Consider the following 26,328-nt stretch of genomic DNA (forward strand, 5'->3'; position numbering starts at 1 on the left):
CTCTAATAATTTGTGAATGGTTCAGTTCAGTAAGTTAACTTGTTTATTGAATTTATAAAGAAATCCAATAACTCGGATTGAGCTTAGATCTATGTGAATGATTATAACAATCTAGAAATCGGATCTATGCTTTGATTTTCTGTTATTGGATTATAAAAAAATGACAACTCGAATAGTTTCTGTACTACTACTCCGAACTAATATTACATGTGCATGAGAGAAAAAGAAATTTCTCAATTTTTGTATCTATACATCAGACATTAAATCTTATTTCTAACTAAAAAATTATATATACTCATCCTTAAAGAAACATTTAATGTTTTCCAGGAATAAATGTGGACCTGCGATGCGAATCCAAACAATCCAGCCTTTGTGTTTTTTTGCTTTTCAAGTGAACATTCAATTGCAATCGAGACACGTGTTTAACAATTGGCTTTAATAATGAAGATTAAGAGAGATTTTTTTGTTCATTAATATCGCATATGTGATCTTTCATCGGATCGCGTTTTAATAAAATCGAAGGAAAAATAAAAATAACAACAAAGATAGTCTCTAAGCGTCTTAAATCAATGATGATGATAGGGTAGTGAAATTTTTTATAATACACGTTTCAGAAATCGAATCAATCCATTAAAAGTTGTTGAAGTAGATTAGATGGTGGCCGTGTTAGAATCATGGGCTTACGAGCCTAAGTGGCCATGTATAGTATGTAACTTCGTACTTTGTTTGTGCAGTGATCACCGGATTGTAGAAAGATTTATCCATTTGTTTTTTACTACTCTCGACTCAAAAAAAATTTTGAGAAATTACGTGTGGAAGTCCAACTGTAGGGCTCCTTTATATTTTATCAACACTGGCAAGCGCAATGTGGCAAAGTGGAGGTATGGGTACCCATGTGGTAAACAATCCCTGGATGAAGCTTATGGGGATTGTACACAAAGAACGCAGGCATCACGATACAGCTGGAACTATAAATATCCAAGGAACAGTAACCATTGGGATAGGCGATCGGGGACAAACTCAGTAAGTCTATTTGATATTTTTATACTAAATATCTGTATATGTACTGAATATTTGTATCGAAAATAAATACTACTGACTTCAGTTCTTTACGATAATGCACTATCATAGTCAAAAGATATTCAAACTGACAATAACGTAGTTCGATATTACTTTTTTACATAAAATCTTTTTTGGCGTGATCTTTATATTTCAAAGAACTGCTAGATATTTTCAATGAAACGGTTCAGTTCAACATTTACATCATAGATTGTGCCTTTTTTTCCGTATATAAAAAACAGCAAACTGGAAAAAAATAATTTACAAATTTTGACGCATTGAATAGAAGATTACATCGTTTGAAATTAATTATTATTGAAAATATATTTTCAATACGTATAGTGTTGTAGAATATCTCTCCAACCAATAACACAACTTTAAAAATTAGTTAAACAGCCGATCTTACAGGCCATACTTTCAATTTTCCCCTAATTTTAAATCTAAAGTTCGCTTGTAACGATGCACAAAGCATGAATTTACAGCTGTTTAGAGCTCACCAAGCTACAAGATGTAACTTTGATACGCTTTTGAGCTTTTCACTTTTGCTCTGGCTGTCTCCGTGTTGTTGCCACTAATTTAGAAGTCATATCGTTTTGCCTTCTCGAATGATAGTAGGTCGATACAAGAATTCCCTGCTATTACAAGTACAGTTGTAACAGGGAAAATCGAACTTTCCATGGTCATTATCGACCACGTGATTGACACCACGGTAAATAAGGGCTTTCTCTTACTTTTCGATTATGACAAGTAGTTTCGACTTGTCACCAGGCGTGCAAATCGAGAGTCCTCGATGCTGTCCCCGGGAAATGAAGCGGGGTGTAACAATGAGAAAGTTCGAGAACCTAGAGTTCGGGGGTTATAAAAAAGCCGGCAAGAGAGACAACGAGGTTTTTGAGCCAGTGACGCTTTTTGAGCCAGTGACGCTCTTGAGCCAGTGGCTCTTTCGGGAAAAGCAATTAGAGTCAGTGTAGTGCTGTATAATAATTATCATCGAGATACAGAACAATCAGGAAGGAAGCCAATTGGTAAACTGGAATTTGAAAACCCTTTATCTGGAGTCAGATAATTCATTGGAGACTAGTGAGACCAACCAGCCGCTGATTTAGCCCGTTTTGACCAGAGGACCAGTCATCGTTGGATAATCGGAAAATTTAAGTCTTAGGTATTTTTACAATTATTTTAAGCCAGAATTTAATTTGGTAAATTAAAAGGCTAAAATAATTGTAATTGTTTTTCGTAAATTAATTATCGTTACCGCCTCAGGCGTTATTTTAAAGTAGTTAGATCTTTCATACGTAAATTATTCGTCAAGGTCATTTAGCTAGTTTAGTTATAGGTCCTTTGGCATTATCAAATTATTTAATTAAAATTATCATGACAAATTTGAAATAGTAAAAGTAATTGCATAATGTGGATAGTGAAGGTTTCGCTGGAAATTTCTGTAGTCTGAATATTTAATGAGACTTATTAAGTTGCAGTAGTTGAATTTAAGAATTTTGTAAAATTAAATTTCGGCCAATGGGCTGAATTTAATTAATTTAGTGAATGAATTAATTTGATAAATTTATTGAGCTTAGAAGCTTATTTAATGAACTTTTTTTAAAAGATTATATGATAAATTTTGTTAAGAAGATTGTTTAATGAAGATTAATAAGGGAATTCAGTTAAGAAATTTGCTTAATGAATTTAGTTAGAAAATATAGTAATTAATTAATGTAGTGGATCGGAATTTTGTATTGAATAAGTGATAAGGGTTAATTTTATGAATTATGATAATATGGTATTTCGGGAATTCAGTCATTAGAAATTAGGAGAATTTTAGTAATTAGTAAATTTGTGAACTAAGTTAGCGTACAGTGGAGGATTTTTATATGGAATTTAGTGAGAGCGTGTGAGTACAGTCATTTAGAAAACGTTGTATAAACGCTTGAGTCAGGGGTACAACGGAATCAGTTAAGAAACCACTGCGTAGACGCCCTAGTCGGGGGTGCAGTCGGAAATGACGTTTTAATTGTAGTTACTATGTTATATGGTAGTCCGTCAGGTTGACGAGGTAATTTACGGTATTTTATTAGTATTCCGTCAGGTGACGAGGTTAAGAAAAATAAAGAGATAAGAAAAATATTTAGTTTCCAAGAAAAATTTTTAGTTTGAAGAAAAATTTTTTTTTGCATTTCTGCACGTTTTATACGAAAATACGTTGGCTTCCGGAAAAAAAAAATTTTTATACGCCCTTATGGCTCCCTGGACCCACCTCGGATGCCATAAGGGCGTATAAAATAAATTTTTTTTTAGCAACCGATGGATTTTTGTATGAAACGTATAGAAATGCAAAAAAAAAAAATTTTCCAAGTTAAAAATTTTTTTTGGACTTAAGAAAAAAAAATTGAATTTTTATTATACGCCCTTATGGTTCCCAGGTGCTATAAGAGCTCATAAATTTTATATGCCCTTATGGCATTTATTACGCGACATTTTCAATTTTTTTTATTTAATATTGTTTTGTAAAAATTATTAATTTATAGAAAATTAATTATTTTAAATGGTTTAATTATTTAGTATTTAGTCCTAGCGTGTTAGGCTAATAGACCGGGAACTCCGAGGTTTTAATCTATTGAGAATACGTTTGTTCGAATAATTGATCGTTAGTTAAATTTAATACATATATTACTTGAATTAAAAGTTAATTGAGTTACAAAATTATTACAATTGTTACAAGTATTACACAATGGTTAAAATTTAATATTTTCTTTCATATAACGAGTTTACAATATTACTAAATTCACAAATATTAATAATTGAAATGTACCTGATAAAGTTGATGAATCTTGTTAATTCAATTTGTTTTAGTTGATTTTACTTCACGATTTTACTTTACTTTTACAAACTGTTTAATTTCAATGAGACAAAATTACACGTGGTCCATTGAGACTTACTTAAACTGTGTACGATGTTACCACTAAAAAGGTCAAAGCACGAAGAGGCCGAACACTCAGAAGTTTTCCGGGTCCGAGATTTTTTCGGTCTCTTAATTGTTAATTGGAGGGAGAACCCAATGCCCAATTAGCTATCGAATTTCGGGGACTCTTACCCTCTCTTTGGATGTTTCGGAAAACTACTATAGTGGCGGTCTACCTTGTATATTGATGCACAAGTATAGGTCCCGGTTATGCACTGTACATTTGTGATAATGGATAGGCACATCTATACACACACATATGCACATAGAGATCTTAATGTTAATTTTTACTTTACTATATGAAAAATTTAGATATTGATATTTCGTAACTAAATTATTATATACGTAACTAAATTATTTAAGCGATTAAACTACAATTAAATAATGTATTTTAACAATCGACTAATAATTTAATGAACAATTAGTCAATCATTGTTAATAATTACTTCTAATCATTTATTACTCTTAACACGTGTTTTAACTAAATTTATTTCAGGTTATAGTTTTAAAAAAATGTTGTTTAAGGTTTTTACTTATTATTGTAAAATTATTATTTTTCTAAACTTAAGTTATTATCTTTTTATTATATGTCTAGACAGTAGACCAAAAGATATTTTCCTTAATGAGTTTATAATTACGAAAATTTCCCAGTCTGGACTTTAGTGCAACAGTGCATTTACGAGTATCTTTAGATTTGAAGATTTCCAGATAATATATTCCAATTTTCTTTCAATCGGCTAAAAGTCCATTTACGTATAACAAAACTCCCATTTACTTATTTGTTAAGCCTTCAAATCTTAAGTGCATTAAGGTTCCAGACTAAGTACTTAAGTAAGGGACATGGATCCGAACCAAAAATTATGACGGTCTTCAATAGTAATAAATAAAAGAAAGAATTTATAAATAAAAATTAATATTAATAAAAATTAATATTAATAAATAAAAAAAAATGTTTTACATAACAATATATTTAATGGCAGATTTACGGTATCTATAAATATAAAAGAAAGTCGTGTTAGGGGAAGGAGATGGGACTGCTACCATTCAACGCAGAATTTTTCGTAGATAGTTATAAGCTACTTATTTTTTAGATTTTATCAACTCTTTCACATTTTTTTTCTTACGAATTACGTTTATATACATTTTTCCCGCTAATAAAAACAAAAGACTTACATTTTTTATTCATTTGTTTTTAATACAATTTTCTCTTGTTTTTATTGCATAACCTCAATATTTGATTGATTTAACGTCATTTAAAAAAAATTAAGAAAGAATCTAATTATGACTGGTGAACTAAGTGTTAAAAATTTATTTTTATATGCTAATCGTGTGTTTGGTTATAATAATTGGTTCCATGAAAGAAAATACTTAGATTTCTATGAAATCTACTAAAAATGTTGTTCTTAAACTAGAAATTTTTTAAACATAAAATTTAGGCCATGTCTATTAAGTTTCAATAACATTCACTAAAAATTTCCTTACAACAAACGTCTTTTTAGCAGCGGGAAAAAGTCATTTTAAGGTTTCCAAAACTTAATATTCCATGTAGTAATTCAGTCATTGTACTGAGAATTTTACATACATGTTATTTTTGCTGATAACATAAGGAGGCGTCCATTAATTACGTGAGGTGTTCTAGGGTGGGAGTGGATCAAGCTTAATCTTACCAAATCTCACTTAGGGGCGGAGGGTGGGGTCTTAACAAATATCACGTAATTTTTTCTCTAGCAGAAAACAGTATGAAATTGCGTGAAAAAGTATTTCTATAATCAAATATGGCCAAATTTGACACAATAGTGTTTGTCGTATTCGTCCGAACCCCGCATGCAAAGTAGCGCTCGATTGTTTAAGGTAGTTCCAGCATGAAACCATTTTTCGACAGATTCGGCTCAAATTTTTTTCACGGGTTCAGAATAACTTCATTTATGAATTCCTAAAATTTCATGGTTTTTGACCGTTTGGATGGCAAGATATTTAAAAATATAGTTCTCGAAGTAAACGGTCATGCCCCATTTAAAGTATGTGAAATATCCGGTCTCTACCACTATTTTGTATTATATTAAAAAATTCTCTCGACAGAATTGGAAAAAGGTAGGTCCAGCCTTTCTCCATGATTCTTGCGTCTTTAGTTCATCGGCCCAAATGGATATTCCGTAAGTGAGCACCGATGTGACTACTGATGACAAAAATAGCCTCCTGTTCTACTTTGGGCCTCCAACGTTCGGCATCAGTCGTGCGAGACTGCGTAGCCCTCACTACTGACGCTTTGGCACTGACATGTTCCACTTGCTGCTGGAAGTTGAGTCGGGCATCACCCCCAAATATCGGATATAAGGTTGTGATGTGATTTCTTGTTCGCCGACTTTTAGCTTAATAGTCTCTACCACTTTTCTGCTGGTAATAAGCACTGCCTCAGTCTTGGGTTGCGCCAGTTGCAGGTTCCCTGCGTCCATTTACCGGTTAACGCGCTCAAAAGTGAGATCGAACATATGGTTTATCTCGTCAAGGTGTTTGGCAACGATCATTATGGCCACGTCATCTGCATATGCTACGAGTTTAACGTTTCTTTGCAGAGTTAGTCTTAATAGACCGTCATACATAATACTCCACAAGAGCGGGCCTAGAACTTAACCTTGTGGTACACCTCCAGTAATATCATACTCCCTCAGACCGTTCTTCGTGTCATACTTCAGGAACCTGTTTTCAAAGTAGCTTGCTACGATCTTAAGAAGGTATTCTGGTACATTCTTTTCTTGGAGGGCCTGCATGATGCATTCCCAATTGGCGGAGTTAAAGGCATTTCTGATGTCTAGAGTCGCCACCAGGCAATACTTCTTCGTTCCACCTTTCCATCTGGTTCTTGCGATTGCTTCCTTGGCCGTATCAACAACCAGTTTGATTGCGTCCAGGGTTGATCGTCCTTTCCGAAATCCATACTGATTGTCTGCCAGGAGTAGGTCGACTACTGCTTCGATTCTCTGGTGAATTATGCATTCAAATATCTTACCCGCTGTATCTAGCATGCAAAGTGGGCGGTAAGATGACGGTTCATCCTGTGGCTTTTTCCCTTTAGGAAGCAGCACTAACTGTTGCTGTTTCCACTTTCGAGGAAAAATCCCTTCTTTGAGGCAGGTGATGTAAACATCCAGGAATGATGCCGGTGCTGCCTTTATAGCTGTTTTTAAGGCAATATTAGGGATTCCGTCTAATCCTGGTGCTTTATTATTCCCTACGCGGTTTCAAGCCTCCGTCAGTTCTTCTTCCGTGACAGGTGGAATGTCCTCCAGTTAGCCTTGAGCTAACTGGTAATGAAGCTCGCGTTGCTGTGGAATCAGCACGGTAACGATTCTCTGCAGAAGTTGTGGGCATGTGGATGCCGGCATTTGTTTGACTTTTAGATGAGTCATGACCACCTTGTACGGTCTACCCCACAGGTCCACCTCGTTGATGAGCTCTTTCCAGCATTGCCTCTTACTATCCTTGATGGCTTTGTTCAATGATCGACGGGCTTTTTTGTACTCTGCGACCAGCTCCGCAAAATTAGGTCGTCGATGGCCACGCTGGGATATTCTTCTTTTCTTTAGACACTCTTTCCGAAGAACGCTAATGTGGTCGTTACACCAGTGTACTGCCGGGCGTTGGCTTATGCTGCGTTTCCGGACCATACTTGCGTCACAGGCCTGGACAACTCTTTTCATCAGGTCCTTGGTCATTTCTTCTGCGGATCCAGTAGTAATCGGTTCACTATTCAGGGCTATTACCAATGTGCTTGTTTCAAAAGACTTCACTTTCTATCCAATGGTATTGAGTGACTTGATTGGTCTTCTTGTATTCCGGTCATGTGATATTTCCCTTAGAATTGCCTCGTGGTCGCTGGTTGTGTAGATATCCATCACCTTCCAGTCGTATTTCCCACTGATGAGGCTGCTGCTGACGAAAGTGAGATCTACAAAAGAGCTTGCTTCTCCTTTAGTATAGGTTGGCGTATCACCACTGTTGAGCTGGACTACATCTAGTGTAGTAAAAGCTTCTAGTAGTGCTTTTCCTCGCGCATTGGTCTTCTTGCTGCCCCAGTTTACTGCCCAGGAGTTGAAGTCACCGGCAATCGTGACTGGATAATGCTGCTTGGCATCCTCGGTCAGTTTGTCCAAGAATTCAGTGAATTCAACAATGGATAGGCTAGGTGGTGCATAACAGCTGTAGAAACGGATGCCGTTAACTATTGCTGCTACAAAGCCGGAATTATCATTGTTAACTATCCTCTGGAAGGGATGCTTACCACAGGACCAGATGACAGCCTTGGCGGTGCTGTCAGATTCCCAAGGCTGGGTATTCAGGTGTCTGTATGGCTCTGCTATCATTACTAAGTCTAACTCTAGTTCTCTTGCTGTTTGCATAAGCAGATCATGTGCAGCTTCGCAATGGTTTAGGTTTAGCTGCAATATCTTCATGTCTATTTGTTTGTTATCTTCTGGAGTGCCTCTTTAAATACTGGGCACCTGGATGCGCCGGGATGATGGGCCGCGGTCTTCGCACTTTGGTCCGCGCATAATACACATTTCGCTGGGTTTTGCATTCAGCAATCTTGTGTCCCTCTTGTCCGCACCTAATACATAGCTTAGACCGATCCACATTGCTCTTGCACTGGGATCCATAGTGTCCAAAGTGCCAGCACTTGAAACATTGGATTGGTCTCCTCGTAGCTCTGATTCGGCAGTTGGCCCAGCCGATCCAGACTTTACCGCTTTCTGCCAATATCTTCCGCGCTGCAGCTGCTGCTAGTGTCACAACAGCTGTCTGAGTACCTCTGTAGGCCTTACGAATCTTAATTGTCCCTAGTGGTATCTCGCAGGTTTCTCCGATTACCGTTCGCAAGGCGGCTTGAATATCCTTCTTGGTTGTGGTATCGTCAACATCTCGGATTTCGACGTCTTCCTGTGGTCCTTTGCAGATTACCTTCGCGTTTTCTTGGAGGATGCCCGCGATGGTCTTCTGTAAGGCTTGGCCTCGGTCAGTGCTCTTCCTCGAAAGCGTAATCAGCAAGCTCCCGGTTCTAGTTCTTTGGATCTTATCCACTGTAGTACGGACCTATTCGTCAGGGACGTTCTGCTTTATTCGCTACAGAATCTCAGCATACTTTGCCGTCTCTGCTGGGCGGATGATCAGTGCGTCCGGCCGGATCCGTTTGCGCGGGTTCTCCCGCTTAGGCTCTGGCCTGGGCTCCTTCGGCGGTTGCTTCTGGAGCTTTTCTTTTGCTTGCTCTCTCTTGGACTTCCTTGACTGGACTTTTTGCCACTCATTCACCTCCTTTTTTCGCCGTTCTGTGTTACCGCGTTTTTCGGAGGACTTGGTTTAAGTTCCTTCTTCTTCTTAGTACAGCTGGTCATTGAGTCTGGGGAATTTTGCTCCTTCCTTTTCCCAGGCCTGATATCAGTTCCAGTTTCCTCACCGTCTTCGACAACTGACTCGACGTCACCCTCGCCACCTGTGTCCATCTCTTCGACAAACGTGTCGGCTTTTGCAGGTGAAACCGCTGTCGCACTCGTCTTCATCACGACATTACCGTATTGCTGTTGGATGTTCTGTCACTCTTTGTCCAGTTTCTTGAACCTTCTCAGGGCACTGCAGATGTTCGTCGACTTCGACTTGATCTCCTTGTGGAGTTTTTGCTTGGTTTGCAGAAAGTCCTGCAGTCCACTGACTAGCTTCTCCAGATGTACCAGAGCATCTGTCTTCTTCATGTTTGCACTAAGTAGCAGTGCGTCTTGCTGGGCATGAAGCCCGTTTTCACTCTTGTTTGTTTCCTGTGAATTACTCATACTTTTTGATTTACCAGCGTATCGTATGGAGTGGAGCAGGTTGCCATAACTAGGAACGGGTGTACCCTCGGAGATAGTACTCCTACTCCAGTTCCCTAAGGCCTAGCCGACACTTAGCCAGTCCCGGAATACATCGACGGACTATACTCGCTCGAAGCGGTGAAGATTCCGATCTCTAACACTCATTGCGTACTTCCTGATCAAGGCCCGAAGTGGCTGGCTCCTGATCCACTGCTGCAGCTTACACCTCGGCAGAGCAAGCTCACATCAGCCGAGGCCTGCATCGTCGGAAACTACGATACAGGTTCCGGTCACTCCCTGTGGGTCACAGCAGCGAACGATCGTCTTGCTAGGTCAGTTAGTGTGACCCAACCCATTACTGGGAAGTTTTGTCCACGGGAGCTCATTTATTTAGTTTGGTTATTTTGCTTGGCTCCTACCCACTGTACCTCATCAACTAAGATGTGTGTGTGTGTGTGTGTGTGTGTGTAAACCTCTCATAACTTTCGAACGACTTGACCGATTTAATCGTCGTTGGTGTCATTCGAAAGGGCTTGACGAAACTTAGATTTCGAATAAAATTTGGACCGATCCGGTCTGGTAAATTTTGAGAAATCTCAAAAAAACTACGAAAAAAAATTTTTTTAAAAGTGGTTTTTTCGGAATAACTTTTGAATGGCTCAATCGATCGATTCCAAAAACTGATGAGCTTTTAACATAAAAAAACGACGTCGATCGCCATCAGCCCGGTCAAAATCGGTTGATCCGTTCGTGAGTTATCGTTGACGAAACAAAACCGAAAAAAGTGTTTTTTCGGATTTACTCCGAATTTCCTAGTTCGATCAAATTAAAGAATCTTCATGAGGCTTAAAAAACTGCTTTGAATGCTGCCAACCACGTAAAAATCAGTTCATTCATTCAAAAGTTCTTGCGGTTCGAAAATTTGAAATAAAGTGTTTTATCAAACTTCCATCAGACTTTTGAGCTCGAAGTGCTTAAAAGCATACCAAAGCTATTTCTTTGAGGTCGGAAAACTCAAAATAATACACAAATTGTATTTTTGAGCTCGAAGAGCTCAGAAACGTCATAAGTGCAATTTCAAACGTTTAGTAGGTATAGAATTAGCGGGAGGTTACAGGAATGGCCTTCAGGGTCATCCGTTTTCCTAATTTTTTTTTAATTTTCATTGAATTTGGTCTTTGAATTTGTTGTAAAATTTCGACTTGAAATTTAGTCTTGAATTTTGTCTTAAAATTTTTACTGAATTTTGTCTTGAATTTTGTCTTAAAATTTTTATTGAATTTTGTCTCAAAATTTTTATTAAATTTTGTCTTATAATTTTTTTCGAATTTTGTCTCTAAATTTTTATTTAATTTGGTTTTTAGATTTGTCTTAAATTTTGTATGGGACTTTGGTGAATTATTTAGCGAAATGTTTTGCAAGACACTGAACGAGATATTCAGCCCGATACTGAGGAAGATATTCTCCAAAAGATATGGAGCGGAATTTATGTAGGAATATTAATTTTCTTTGTAACTTCCCGCTAATTCTATACTTCTACGCTCAAAACTCCACTCAATACGACGTTTTTAAGCTCTTGGAGCTCAAAAATATAAATTTTTGCTATTTTGATATCTCTGAGCTCAAAAAGAAAGCTATTCTATGCTTTTGAACTCTTTAAGCTCAAGAGTCTGATAAAAGTTTATCACAACACGATTTTTAAAATTTTCAACTTGCCATGACTTTTAGATAAATCAACCGATTTTTACGCGGTTGGCCCTTATGGATTCCGGATGCTATAAGAGTGTGTAACGGGCGTACTCGCCTCTATGGCATCTGTAGCGTGATATTAAATTGGCTTATGCACTTGAAGTACAGGAACTTTTAGAGTAAAACTATAAAGAAAAAAAGGTTCACTTGAAAATATTTTTCTTCCTAATTATTTTCTTAAGCAAAAAAAAATTTTTTTTGACACAATAAATTCCAATTATTCCAACAAAATTAATTCTCTTGTGTCAAGAAATACGTATCTTGATCCAAGAAAATTTATTTAAGTCAAGAAAATCTGGTTGTTTTGAGAAAATTCAGTCTTTTGCTCCAAAAAATTTAGTTCTTAATAGAAGTAAATTTTTTTGTCTTGAGAAAATTTCTCTCTTGCTCCACAAAATTAAATATCTCGATAGAACTTAATTTTCATTAATATTTTTATTGATTGACATGTCAAATGGGAAGATCAAATAATGGCACGCTAAAATAATATAAGATAGTTATCAAATATTCAAAAGAAAAATTGTCTCAAGGTGAGAAATTTTTTTTATCAGCTGAAGTACGTAACGCTGTTTCCCTAAAGTATCTTCCTTAAAGTATGATGATTTGAATTAAGAAAAAATGACTTCCACCAAAAATAGAATTTCAAGACAAATTTTTACTTCGGCTAACACAACTTCGGTCTTCCTTTAAGCACCCGAAAATTTTCTAATCAAAAATTTTTTTGAGCCCAGAAGAAAGTCTTTAAATGCAGCCCCACGTTGGGCGCCAAAATTCATCATGGTCTTTTCACCGGCACTGGCGTCGACAGGGCCGGAGAGCACCACCTAAAATGGCTTACCTAGGTTTCGAAGGTAGTTGGGCGCCAGGAACTTACCGTTTTTACGATTCGAAGTCGTTGTCATTTGTCGTCGGGCGGCAGGTCGATGACGAAGAGATTTAAAATTCGAATAAACGGCGAAACGTAAAATGCTTAAATCTAAGTAAGCTCGGGAAAAAGAAAAACAAAAAAACAGTAATCGCCGAATATCCAGTCAACAATTTATTTTAACAGTCGCCAAGAATTATTAATAATTTTCCAAAAATTACTATAATAACAATTAATTCTTCGTCAAATGAACGAACAATAATAACTAAAAGAAACAAAAATAACATTGATACGTATTTTAAATGACTTATAATTAATACTACGATGACGTAAGCAATTAATTGATCTTCAAATTAATTAATCATAACCGAAAATTAAATTCGGTACGTCAATGGCGCGCAAAATTCCCAATTTAACTTATAATTAATAATACAATGTAATAAACAGTTAGTTTTGCTAAAATTAATTAATAATTAAATAAGAATTAAATTCGGTCCGTCAACGGCTCGTAAAAATTCCAAATTAATTTATAATTACTTATACGATTTAAATAAACAATTTATTTTGCTCAAATTAATTAATAATAAAAAACAAAATAATAAAACTCAATTTGGTCCGTCGGTGGATCGCAAATGCTCAAGAGTAATTATACTTAATAATACAATACTCTAAATAATTAATTTATCTCAAATTAATTAATAATAACAAAAATAAATAAATCCGGTTCAGCAACGGCTCGCAAATCCTCAACTTGATTCGCAATAGCAAATTAAACACAATGTAACGGTAATTTGACGATGATTCGCAAAATAATGATTCAAAAATTCAAAATGTTCGCAGGCTCCCGGCGGATAACTAATTACGGTCGGTAAATCAATTAAGCTCGCTGGGTAGTTGAAGCTCGAGATAAGTTTGGGCTCGCGCTCGGAGATGGCGCGTTGGTCGGGCTAGCTGTAGTACACAGCTCCAAATTTCTCGGGCGTTACGTTTAATAACAACAACAAAGAAAAATCCAAATTAATTGCCGGCATATATCAATGTTCCAACCAATAAGACCATTAAAAATATTAATAATAATGTCAAACAAGTTGGTTCAATGACAGCGTCTTGAACACAAAAAAAAATAAACAAAAATAAATAATAAGAATTGAAAAATGTTGAAAGAGCGGAAAAGCGGGGATCAGGTTTAGGTCTGGATATCTCAATTAAAATGCGGAAATATTATTAAAAATTAACACTATAAATTTATTTACACTAAATACAAGTTATATTTAATATGTTAAATAGCGGATTGTTTAAATAAAAGCGGATTTATAATACACAGCGTGGTTAGCACAAGCGATACCGGTTGACACGTGGGTGAACACTCTGCCGGCACTGTAAAAGCGGTGAAATAAATGCACAAATAACACAATTTATCTGTAACAAACTAAAGCGAATTGTTAGCGGTTAATTTAAGCAATTTAAATTATAAAAATAGCGAAATGCGGTTAATTAACGATAAGCGAAAGCAAAGCGGAATTAATGGCAACTAGTTGCAACGAAAGCGTGGAAGCAAAAGATAATAATAATAGTTCGTCTTCTTCTTCGTTGAGTTGGGGAAGAAGGCTATTGCGCATGTCTAGCGGAAGCGATCAGCCAATAAAGCGGTCGATTCATGGCGTGATCGAGAGGCTGATTTTCCATTAGCGGTTCGATTTTGCGGATACTAGCGGTGGACAGGTGCATCTCTTGAATTTGGGAGTCCCCCAGGGGCGACTTTATCGCGGCTGGGCCTTGTTCACCGAACAAGAATTCTTACTATTTTATCGAATCGAACGCTCGACTTTGAATCTACGTTTTAATGTAAAAACACACACACAAATACACCCCGATGGTACCGTGCCTCTGAGTGTTGTCACACACGTCTCGATAATCCGAAAGGAATTCAATATTTACTTTCGCAAAAAAAAATTAATATTAAAAAAATTACACCAAAGATCAAACTGGTGAAAGTCACCAAAATTGATCGCGATATCGCGGTGAGGACACCCTGGGGCTAGATTAGCGGTCAGACTCACCCTGCGGCAGCAGTGAACCCCTCAGGTCGATTCTGGCCCGTGTCAAAATCTAACAAGTTGGCGGGAACGCTGGTGGAATGGCGTCGATCTCTCGGTGATGGCGTCTTAAGATTCCACGCGGGAACAATATGCTCTTCGATAATAATACTCGGCACGAGCGTTCGGTAATCGTCAACTCGGTACAAAAATTACAAATTACTCAACAACGAAATTTAACAATCGATTCAATCACAAATTAAAAGAAGTCTTAGCAAAAGTGCACGTATCGAAATTTATTACAAGTCAACGTTACGGCGTCCAGATCAGAATCAATTCATTATGGCTGCCTCCTCGGCAACATGTGTTCTCTAGTTTTCCGTTAGTTCAGAAACCTCGCATCCAATCAGCTCACGGCTTCTTCTAGACAGCCGTTGTATTACGGGATGCGTCCAGTACTCCGTTGCGATCGATGATTGGTCGATATGCCGCTTGGTTCGGCTTGCGGCATCCAGATGGTGTCTCGCTCGACTTAAGTTGATCAACCGCCGTCATTCGTCGGTTTTAAATTCGCCTCGTTCTCACCGTAGTCCTTCTCCAGACGTCGCTTCGGTCGTTGATGGCTCCGTGAAGATTCGCGGATTCGTCTCATCGCTCAACTGATTTTCGCTCTCACTCTAACATACTCTCTACAATATTCACACTCATTGATGCATACTTTTCAAATTCGACGCGTTTTCTGTTATAAGTCTTACCTCGAGCTTCATACTCTGATCAGGAGGCCGCTTGAGGCGACACAGTCGCGTCGAATCTCCGCATTCCATCAGCTGAGCCAAAATAATTAATCATAATAAAGAAAATAATATAAAACAGGTATCCAAACTAGTTTCTTTTGACAGGGAAATTTTTCCCATGTCACAATGCATATAAAATATTTTTTATTTAATTTAACATTTTTAACAATTTGTGACATTAAAGTTTTCCTGAAATCACATTATTTTATGATAATTTTCATCTGTTGAGTTTGTTTTGTATTTAATTAAAGCTGGATACATTTATGTAGCCATAAATGTTGTCCTTAACGATAAGCGCTGAGGTTAGTTGTTCAGATTTAAACATTTTTCGCCGATCGGATTACTAGTTGTGCAGAAAACGCTTGTTGATAGCAACGGTAATCTAATATTACACAAATATTTTATTTTGTCGCTGGCGCACTCTATCCCACACTTTTGAGGACTCAATTTCAAATATTTGAGGTCCGGTTCCGTGTTCCGCATTCAGTCAGCATTTTCAGTCTAGTATACCAAGTCATATCTGAAATTGTATACGATCTGAACATATTTCTGTGATAGTATTACCCATCCTAAAATTTACCGCTAACCTTAAAACACGAACTCTTTGGCCCTGCTCATGAGACTTGCAATGACTTTAATTAAAACTATTAATGCTCATTTGGAATCTGTGCAAATCAAAACGATACTCCAATTAAATTTCAAGTCTAGATCTATAAATGCAATTCTATAAAGCGCTCAGCGAAGCGGGCGGGTAACAGCTAGTAAATTATAAAAAAGTAAAATGTATGAATTTTAAAATAAATTCTTTAAAGTTGCTCTAAAACTTTTCAATTAATTATGTACTTTTCAATTTTTTCACAAAATTTTTAACTTCCCGCTAAGAAAATTAAAAATTTTCAAAAATCGGGAAGTTATTGTTTTCACTCCGTTTTTCGAAAATCGAGTTTTCATCAGATCTCGACGTTTTGAGGTCCTAGGAAGCTTTCCTGACTATTTCCGCGGTGATGTCACCGTCCCTGATTAAAAATACTCATTGAAAAGTATTGAAAAAGATGAGAATTGAAAACTTTTGAACAAATCCTATTCCACAAGTTTTTCATCTGAACTTTAAATTAATACTTTTCAATTATATTGAATCTAAAAATAATATAAGAATTTCTGAACACCTAAAGAATTAAAAAAGATTCAAATGAAATGATATTTAAAATCTTTTTGGATCCTCTCCAATAACAAAAAAGTTCCGCATTTTCGGGTTACGAGTAGGATTGAAAAAGATTCAAATGAATTGACAGTTTTCAATCTTTCTGAATCCTTTTCAATACCAAAATAGTTTCACATTTCGGGTTGTGAGTTGGATTAAAAAAGATTTAAATGAATTGACATTTTCAATATTATTGAATCATCCTCAATAACAAAATAGTTCCGCATTTCTAATCATACGTTGGATTAAAAAAAATTAAAATAAATTGAAAGTTTTCAATCTTTCTGAATCCTTCTCAATACCAAAATAGTTCCACATTTCAGGTTATGAGTTGGATTAAAAAAGATTTAAATGAATTGACATTTCCAATATTTTTGAATCATCCTCAATAACAAAATAATGTCGAATTTTGGGTTACTTGTAGGATTAAAGAAGATTTAAATGAATTAACAGTTTTCAATCTTTTTGAATCCTTCTCAATACCAAAATAGTTTCGCATTTCCGATCATGCATTGGATTCAAAAAAATTAAAATAAATTGAAAGTTTTCAATCTTTCTGAGTCCTCTTTAATACCAAAATAGTTTCATATTTTGGATCACGTTTAGGATTAAAAAAAATTAAAGTAAATTGAAAGTTTTCAATCTTTCTGAATCCCCTTTAATACCAAAATAGTTCTGTATTTTGGATCACATGAATTAAAAAATTAAAATTAATTTAGAGTCTTTAATGTTTCTGAATCCTTCCCAATACCAAAATATTTCAACATTTGCGATTTTGCGTTGGCTTGAAATAAATTAATATGAATTCAAATTCGTGAGTCTCTGAATTCTTCTCAAGACCAAAATAGTTTTATATTTTGGATCACTTGTAGGGTTAAAAAAAAATTAAAATTAATTGAGTTTTAAATTTTTTTGAATTTTTTTCAATAACAAAATAGTTTCCCATTTCGGGTCACGTGTAGAATTAAAAAAAATTCAAATGAATTGATAGTTTTCAATGTTTCTGCATTTTTTATTAACTAAAGCCAAAATATCTATTTCCAATTCTTTAGAAAGTTTATTTCTTGAAATCAACTGAAGTTTTTTTTTCTTAGAAACCGTAAAACTCAAATTTATTCACTGAGTAATCAATTAAAGATCACTGAGTAGTTTATTCTTGATTACTGAGGGATCTATTATTGATCATAAGCTGATCAATAGTGATTCGCTAGGAAATTATTTATTGGTCATTAAGTATTCATGAATTGATCATTCAGTGATCATAAATTGATCGCTGAGTAATTTTATAAAGTGAAAAATTATAAAGCTTTATTAATCATTGAAAGAAAAATTTTTTTTATAATATTATTATTGATCCGTTTTCTTATGATTATAAGCTACTTAAATATGATTTTTAATCATTTTTATCTGCTATTGTTTAAAAAATTGTTACAAAAAAATTCGTTGTTTATGAGATAAGTAAAAATTTTTTTTGATAAAATTATAATTTATAAAGTAATGGAAATACGATGAAAATACAGAGGGCATACTAATTCTCCATTAGCTAAAGAATAAATTAAACCAAAAAGTTTAGTTGTTACTAATTTATTTATTAAATTTATAGCAATTGCTTATGAAAAATCCTCCGGAAAAAAATTTTTTTTTGCTTTAATGATTAAAAATCTTATTAGCTATTAAAAATATGACTACCTCATTCAAGCATCTTGTCATTTATTGTTCATTACTAAACATTTTTACCTTTTAAATTTCAATCTCATTCATAATTGTCATTTATAAATTATTGTAAGCATCATAGAAACAGAACCTGAAAATAAAAATCTAGATATCCGTAAATTTTTCTGGTATAATAAAGTGAGATTGAAATGAAAATGGATCAATAATAACATTATAAAAAAAAAATTTTTTTCAATTTTTGAAAAAGCTTTATAATTTTTCACCTTAATAAATTGTTAATACAAAAACGAAAATTAACAATTTTTCAATTTATCCAACGGGAATCTATTCTTAGACCTTTGAAAAATAGCTCCACGGAAAAAAAAAATTCTCAGATTAATAGTTTAACAATTATCACACTTGCAATGTTAATGTCGTGCTACAAAAAATTGTTAATTAATTAATGGATAACTTATTGAAAAATCGCGATAAAAATTTTTTGACCACGGATTATTGTTCATTATTATTATTGTTCATTAATCTGTCCTGCAGGCGCCTGAATTTTCAATTTTTAATTTTCATATTTAATAAGTTTAAATAATATTTATTCATAAAAAGTCCGAAGGGAGCGTGGCTTGCGCAAGCCGGCGTACCCGTTTTCGGGCGTATTTTTTAACTCTCTGGGAAAATTATGAATATTAGTCCAACATTTCTGGTAGTCAAGTCTTTTTTTAGCAAATTACTTCAGCTGCGAAAAAAATTTTGTCACCTTGAGAAAATTTTTCTTTTGAATATTTGATACCCATTTTACATTATTTTAGTGTGCAATTATACATATTGAATAAAAAAAATGATTCAATACTTGATCTTTCCATTTGACAAGTTAATCAATAAAAATTTACTTTTATCGAAATATTTAATTTTTTGGAGCAAGAGAGAAATTTTCTCAAGAAAATTTACTTCTATCAAGAACTAAATTTTGAGGAGTAAGAGGCTGAATTTCCTCAAAACAAAAAGATCTTCTTGGCTTAAATTATTTTTCTTGGATTAAGATACGTATTTCTTAAAGCAAGAGAATTAATTTTGTTGGAATAAGTAAAATTTTTTGCGTCGAAAAAAAAATTTTTTTTCGCTCAAGAAAATAATTAGGAAGAAAAATATTTTCTTGGCTTAAGTGAACCTTTTTTTCTGTGCAACAGTCTCCTGGACTGTCCTTTTCCCAAGATTAAAACGTTGATATTAAATTTCAAGTTATTCGTCTATAATATATAATTTTGTCTATAATATTTATATACTTAATTAGTTAACTAACAATTTTCTTCAATAAAAAGTACCGGAAATTCATTTGTTTCATTAAATTCATTAAAACAAAAAAATTTATAAATATAATAATTGTAATTAATTTCTGTTAATTGTAAACTTTGTTTTTTTATTATTTTGAAATAATGTTAAATTCGAAAATTTGTGATGAATAATGAAGTATATTGAGTTAAATTATTGAGAAGTTGAAATAATAAATTTTGTTCTCTTATTAATTAATTAATTATTTTTTTCCTCCTATTCGGCTCTCTGTAACTTCATTTCTGTTGAGTTTAGAAAAAAAATGGACATTTACAATTTTGTAGAAAATTAAATTTTCTGGAAGATAGTTAAGAGCGAAATTGAAAATAAATTTTATTCATGTAGTTATTTTAAAAAAGGAAAAGAAAGAAATTTCACAGTGTTATTTAAATGAGAAAAGAGACCCCCCTTGCGCCAACTCAATTTTTAAGATATTAGGCTTAAACTTTAGGAGAATTTTTTTTTATATTGGAACTTTTAAGATATCGATACTGCCATTCTGATATGTCGTATCCCACATTTAGAAAATTTTACAGCAGACAGTAAAAACGATTAATTTTTAACATTGATTAAATGGGATTCGACTGACGAAAATATTTATTTAAAAATCGTTATTAAACTATTTGACCTTCAAAATTTTAATACGCCTTGCACAATATTGTTATGATTCCATTTTTCAAAAAAAGTTAATTTGTCAAATTTTGTGGTATACGACACATTAGAATGGCAGCATCAACATATGTTTAATCGAAAAAAAAAAAAAGTTATTTTGACACAGTCTAATATACATTTTGGTATTGAGAAGGATTCAGAAAAATTTACAAACTTGAATTCATATTAATGAATTTCAAGTCAACGCATTATCAGAAATGTGGAACTACTTTGGTATTGAGAAGGATTCAAAAAGATCGAAAACTGTTAATTCATTTAAATCTTTTTCAATCCTACTCACAACCCGAAACGTAGAAATTTTTTTTTATTAAAGAGGATTCAAAAAGATTAAAAATATCAATTCATTTGAATCTTTTTCAATTCTTTAGGAGTTCAGAAATTTTTATATTATTTTTAGTGTTATGTGAAGATTTTTTCTTTACAAATTTAATTAATTATATTAAAAAAATTTATTATAATTTTCTTTTATTTTTAATTAAGGTAAAAGCCCCAATAGATGATCACGTACCAGTATATAATCACTCCATGTATTCGTATATCTATATTCAGAAATAGAGGTATACAAATACATGGAGTGATCATATACTGGTACATGATCATCTATTGGGGCTTTTACCTTATAGTATTTATTTTTCGAGTGTAAAAATTGTCTCTCGTTTGGCTCTTTGTAAGAGGCCCGGGGAAATTCCCGCAATTAGTTTAGGACCCAGATACATTAAAGGCATTAGAATCAAAATACATAGAAAAAATGGTAGTTTTGTTATATGTAAACAAACTCACTTATACTTGAAATAAGAAACACCTAAGTAATGACAAAGAACATTGACGAAAAGGATTTACTTCAAACAGAAAGATTTTAGAGTAATAATATTCAAATAAATTTTTAACAATACTCACTTAGAAAATCAAAGTTTACGTGTATTTTCAATAAGAAACCTTCTCACGCAATCTTTGAATTTTAAGATGTTTTTTTTTTTTTTTTTTTTTTATAACCCCGCTTTTCTGTCTCGATGGGGGTCCGGCCGAGACCGGAAGGGGACTCCAGGCTGATCGGTACATTAAGTTTGGCAGAATAAGTTTGGCGGTATTACATACTTTTTCAGCCTGGAGAGTAACGCGGCGATGGGCCGACTTTGGGGAAACTGCACGCATTCACCTGTGCCTCACCGATAGCACAGGGCTTGGGAAAACCATCGAAAAACCCAAACCTGTACAGCCCAGCGTAAGTTACGGGCACCGATGTTCACTGAAAAGTAAATTTCAGCTCACACCGGGATTCGAACCCACGCCTCACCAGTCCCAAGCAAGCATGACAAGCGTTTTACCGCTTAGCCATGGGACTGGCTTGAATTTTAAGATGTTTAATCAGATTTATCTTTAAAACAATTAACTGTACGGGTATAACTGATTTATTTAACTTGATTTATAGAAAAATGAATTTCTTATTGAAAAACATTTGTGCAATTTTGTTGTAAAACCAGTACTTTACGAGAAAAATTGAAAAAAACTGATAAATTTGAGCAAAAATCGACTCAAGAATTTTTTAGCAGTGAGACGGTTTAGAGAACATACACGGTTTAGCCATACACTTTCAAAGATTTGCCTACTACAGGGTGATCCAAAATTACTTTTACAGCGAAGATATTCGAATAGAGGAAACGATTCTGAGCAGAAAACTTCTTAGTCGTTACTGAAAATTTTGAGTAGTTTTTGAGTTATTCAAAATTTTCGTTGACCAATCAGATACGAGATTTAACATTTAAAAAAAAATACAAAAGAATAAATTATAAATTTGGCTGCGTTGCGATTTCCAACTTCACGTTTTACTTTGGTTTGTTTACTTTTTTTAAATAATTCTAATTTTTAAGAGTTTAAACAAATGTAACCTTTAAAATAAAATTAAATACTCAATTTTAAACTTAATTTCAAAATTTAAGGAAGCTATTGAATTAATGAATGGATAGGTAATCAAAGATAAAAATTAATTTCTTGTAGACAATTAAGAGAATGAATCCCATGTTAGTTATAAGGTTAAAGACGATAACGTTAATCAAGAAAATAAGAAGGGCAATACAGGCTGTCTATCAGGATATTTATAAAGACTCTTATTAGGAAAATTAAAAAGACAATACCTAGGCTGCTCATCAGGATAATTTTAAGGACTTTTAACAGGAAAACTAAGACAACAAAATCCAGACTGCTTATCAGGATATTTTTAAAGAAAATTTAAAGGAAAAAATTCAGGCTGCATATCAAGATAATTATCAGGACTCTTATCAGGAAAATTAATAGGACAAAATCTAGGCTACTTCTCAGAATAATTTTAAGGTCTTTGACAGGGCCGAGGACGAGGATGACTTCCAGGTTGCTTATCAGGATAATTTCAAGGACTCTTTTAAGGAAAATTATAAGTATAAAATCCACGCTTTTTATCAGGACAATTATAAGAACTCTTATCAGGAAAATTAAAAGGATAATATCCAGGCTGCTTATCGATATTATTATAAGCACTCTTATCAGGAAAATTGTAAGGCCGAAATCCAGGCTACTTACCAGAATAATTTGAAGGACTTTTATCAGGCCGAAGACGTAGATGACTGCCAGGCTGCTTATCAGGATAATTTTAAGGACTCTTAGCAGAAAAACAAACGGGAGACAGTCTAGGCTATTGAAGGGTATAATAATAAGGACTTTTATCAGGTGGAGTATAAGGACAAATTTCAGGGTGCTTATCAGAATAATAATAAGGACTCTTATCAGATGGATTACGAGAACAATTTCCAGGCATCCTATAAGGATAACTAACATTACATTATAATGAATGCATTATTATCTATAGTAAAAATTTTATTAACATATGAAATTTATAACGTCAGTGAACAAATCTATTATAGAAATTGTTCAAAATGTCCTCCATTATTTTGGATACAACAACGAAGATGCTTGACGAAGTTCGTTGCGCAGTTATCGACCATCTCCTGTGTGATCTCTCTCAGACAATCCGTGACTTTGTCTCGCAGAGTATCAACGTCGTCAACGGGATGACGGTAAACATTGGCCTTCACATGGCCCCATACAAAATAATCCAACGGATTGAGATCTGGTGATCTTGGAGACCAATCTATTATTCCACCTCGACCGATATAGCGATTGGGAAAATTTGCATGAAGCCATGCTTGCGAAGCTCCTGCTGTATGAGCCGGAGCGCCGTCTTGTAGAAACCACATTTCTTCATGAATCCTCTGCGGAATTCCTGCTTCTCGACATTCTTGCCGTAAATGTTGATCGAGAAAATCTACATATATTTCTGATGTTAAATTTTCTTCGAATTCATAAGGACCAACCTATAATAAATTTTGTTGTTAGAACTTTACAAATCAAAAATTAGTTGAAGACAATTATTATAATAAATTTAATTTACAATCGTGCGTTGGCCAAAGTGGATTCCTGCCCAGATGTTAATCGAAAACCGGTCTTGGTGATTCCGAACAATAGTGCAGTGGGGATTTTCTTGAGTATACCAGTGGAAATTTCGGGTATTCCAAAACTTATTCCGGCCAAACTTACTTTCATCCGTAAACAGAATTTTTTTGAAAAAATCTTCATCGTTTTCGAAACGATTCAAGAGTTCCTGACAAAAAGCCATACGAACTGGATAATCCTCGGGCTTCAACTCTTGAACTCGTTGATATTGATACGCGTGAAGCTTTTCATCTTTCAGTGTTCGTTGGACGGTGCCAAAAGACAAATGCAGTTGCTGAGCAACTCCACGAATACCGATCTCTGGATCTTCCTCAACGGCCTCAATGATAGCCTCTTCGTTCTCATTATTTCATGCACGACGTGGTACACCAGCTTCTCGGTGATTTGGTAAAACATTACCAGACTCACGTAATCGGCTGACTGCACTAAGGATCACTGGAGAACTTGGATGCCGCCGATTCGGGAATCTCTCTGCATACCTACGCCGTGCTTCAGCAGCATTACAATTGGCCATACCATACAGGAGGATCATATCAGCATACTCTTGAGCAGTATATTCAGCCATAATACAGATATTGTTTGAGAAAAATCGATTTATGAATATTTAAATTCTTAAGTAAATTATTAATTGTAATGACAGATACACACCGAATTAATTGATTGACATAAATAAAAGATAAGCGATCGCAACGCGAACGTAGTAATAAGCGTGCTCTTTTGTTCTGAATGAATGAATAAAAAATAGAAGACTAAAATTTAGGATACAAGAAAGATCATACAGAAGGACCATAAGAAGAATGATTAAAAGGACAATATGTAGAGATTTTAAACGCGTAGACAACTTAAAACACTCGAAAGAATCAATTGATTATCAAATCTAGATTGTTAAAAAAAGGAAAACGTTTTAAGAGTTAAATTGAAGGATAACATGAAGGCAACAAAATTGAAAGCTTAGCAAGATAATATTCAGGATAAATTTGAACGACTGAACTGAAGGAAAATCCGAAAGATGATTTTACTGGATGAAGTTTCGGTTAAACTGCAGGAGTAAAAATCATGTTATCAAGCTTAGATTAAAAGACAATTGGCCAAATATTCAAAAAAACACAATATGGAGGCTAGCAAGATCGAATTCAAAAATTCTTAGAGGTTAATAATAAGGGTATTGCTGGCTATCTCGCTCACGGTCTCGCTCATGATCTTGCTCGTGGTCTCGCTCATGATCTCGCTCGTGGTCTCGCTCATGATCTCACTCATGATCTCACTCGTGGTCTCGCTCATGGTCTCGCTCGTGGTCTCGCTCATGGTCTCGCTCGTGGTCTCGCTCATGATCTCGCTCATGATCCCGCTCATAGTCTAGCTCGTGATCTCGCTCATAGTCTCGCACATGATCTTGCTCATGGTCTTGCTCATGTTCTCGCTCGTAGTCTCGCTCATGGTCTCGCTCATGATTTCGCTCATAGTCTAGCTCGTGATCTCGCTCACAGTCTAGCTCGTGATCTCGCTTATGATCTCGCTCATGGTCTCGCTCATAGTCTCGCTCATGATCTTGCTCATGGTCTCGCTCATGATCCCGCTCATGGTCTCGCTCATAGTCTCGCTCATGATCTTGCTCATGGTCTCGCTCATGATCCCGCTCATGGTCTCGCTCATGATCTCGCTAATGATCTCTCTCGTGGTCTCGCTAATGATCTCGCTCGTGCTCCCGCTAATGACCTCACTCGTGGTCTCACTCATGATCTCGCTTGTGGTCTCGCTCATGGTCTCGCTCGTAGTCTCGCTCATGGTCTCGCTCATGATCTCGCTCATGGTCTCGCTCATGATCTCGCTCATGGTCTCGCTCATGATCTTGCTCATGGTCTCACTCATGGTCTTGCTCATGATCTCGCTCGTGGTCTCGCTAATGATCTCGCTTGTGGTCTCGCTTATCGTCTCGTTTGTTGTCTTGTTTGTCATCTCCCTAATACGTATCCAACCTATCTATTTATCTATAATATTTCTGAAATTATTTAAAACTTGAAATAACTTTACTCAATTATATGGAATTTTATAAAGTTGGAGTTTCGGATCTTAGCCCTAAAAATAATGTTAATTTTTTAATTTCACCTTGCATAGTGATCTTGATATTGTTCTTAAAATAGGCATTTTTTTCTACAATTTTTTTATTTTTCTGACATTTATCGTAAGCTACTCTCTTAAAATAAATGAGTGGAATTTTACAGTGAAATCAGTAAATTCCAGTTTCCTGATAAGAGTCCTTTTCATTATCCTGAGAAGTAACCTGGAAGTTGTACTATTTGTTTTCCTGATAAGACTCATTAGGGGCCATCCATAAAGTACGTCACACGAATATTATAACTTTTGAACCCCTCCCCCGTCCTTGTCACAGGTTATCACATTTTTATAACCCCCCCTCTCCTGATGTGACGTCACACATTTTTTCAATTTATGTATGTATTTAAAAATAATCGAGAGAAAACAGCTATTTTCATTTTTTACTTATTTTTATTAAATAATAATCTAATAAAATCAACATAAAGTCCAACATTTCATAAAACCGAAAAAACAAACGACTAGTTAGAAAATAATAAACGATTAATTATATTAATTAAAGATAAAAAACTTAATTATCGAGTGTCCATGGACTTTCGATCCACTCTTTTATATCAGCTATTA

General features: G+C 34.7%; 1 protein-coding gene across 12 annotated transcripts in view; it reads left to right on the forward strand.

The window, feature by feature from the left end:
• The first annotated feature begins 331 nt into the window (after nucleotides 1-331).
• Nucleotides 332-26,328, forward strand: part of LOC123261717 (potassium voltage-gated channel protein Shaker) — a 1,350,734-nt gene continuing 1,324,737 nt past the window's right edge. For all 12 annotated transcript variants that reach the window (XM_044723493.1, XM_044723492.1, XM_044723494.1 and 9 more), the window contains exon 1: nucleotides 332-1,023. In XM_044723493.1, the coding sequence (XP_044579428.1) occupies nucleotides 866-1,023 (158 nt within the window). In that variant the 5' untranslated portion in view covers nucleotides 332-865. The remainder of the gene's footprint in view (nucleotides 1,024-26,328) is intronic.

This window comes from Cotesia glomerata, linkage group LG3 (assembly GCF_020080835.1).
Source record: "Cotesia glomerata isolate CgM1 linkage group LG3, MPM_Cglom_v2.3, whole genome shotgun sequence".
Classification (NCBI taxonomy): Eukaryota; Metazoa; Arthropoda; class Insecta; order Hymenoptera; family Braconidae; genus Cotesia; species Cotesia glomerata.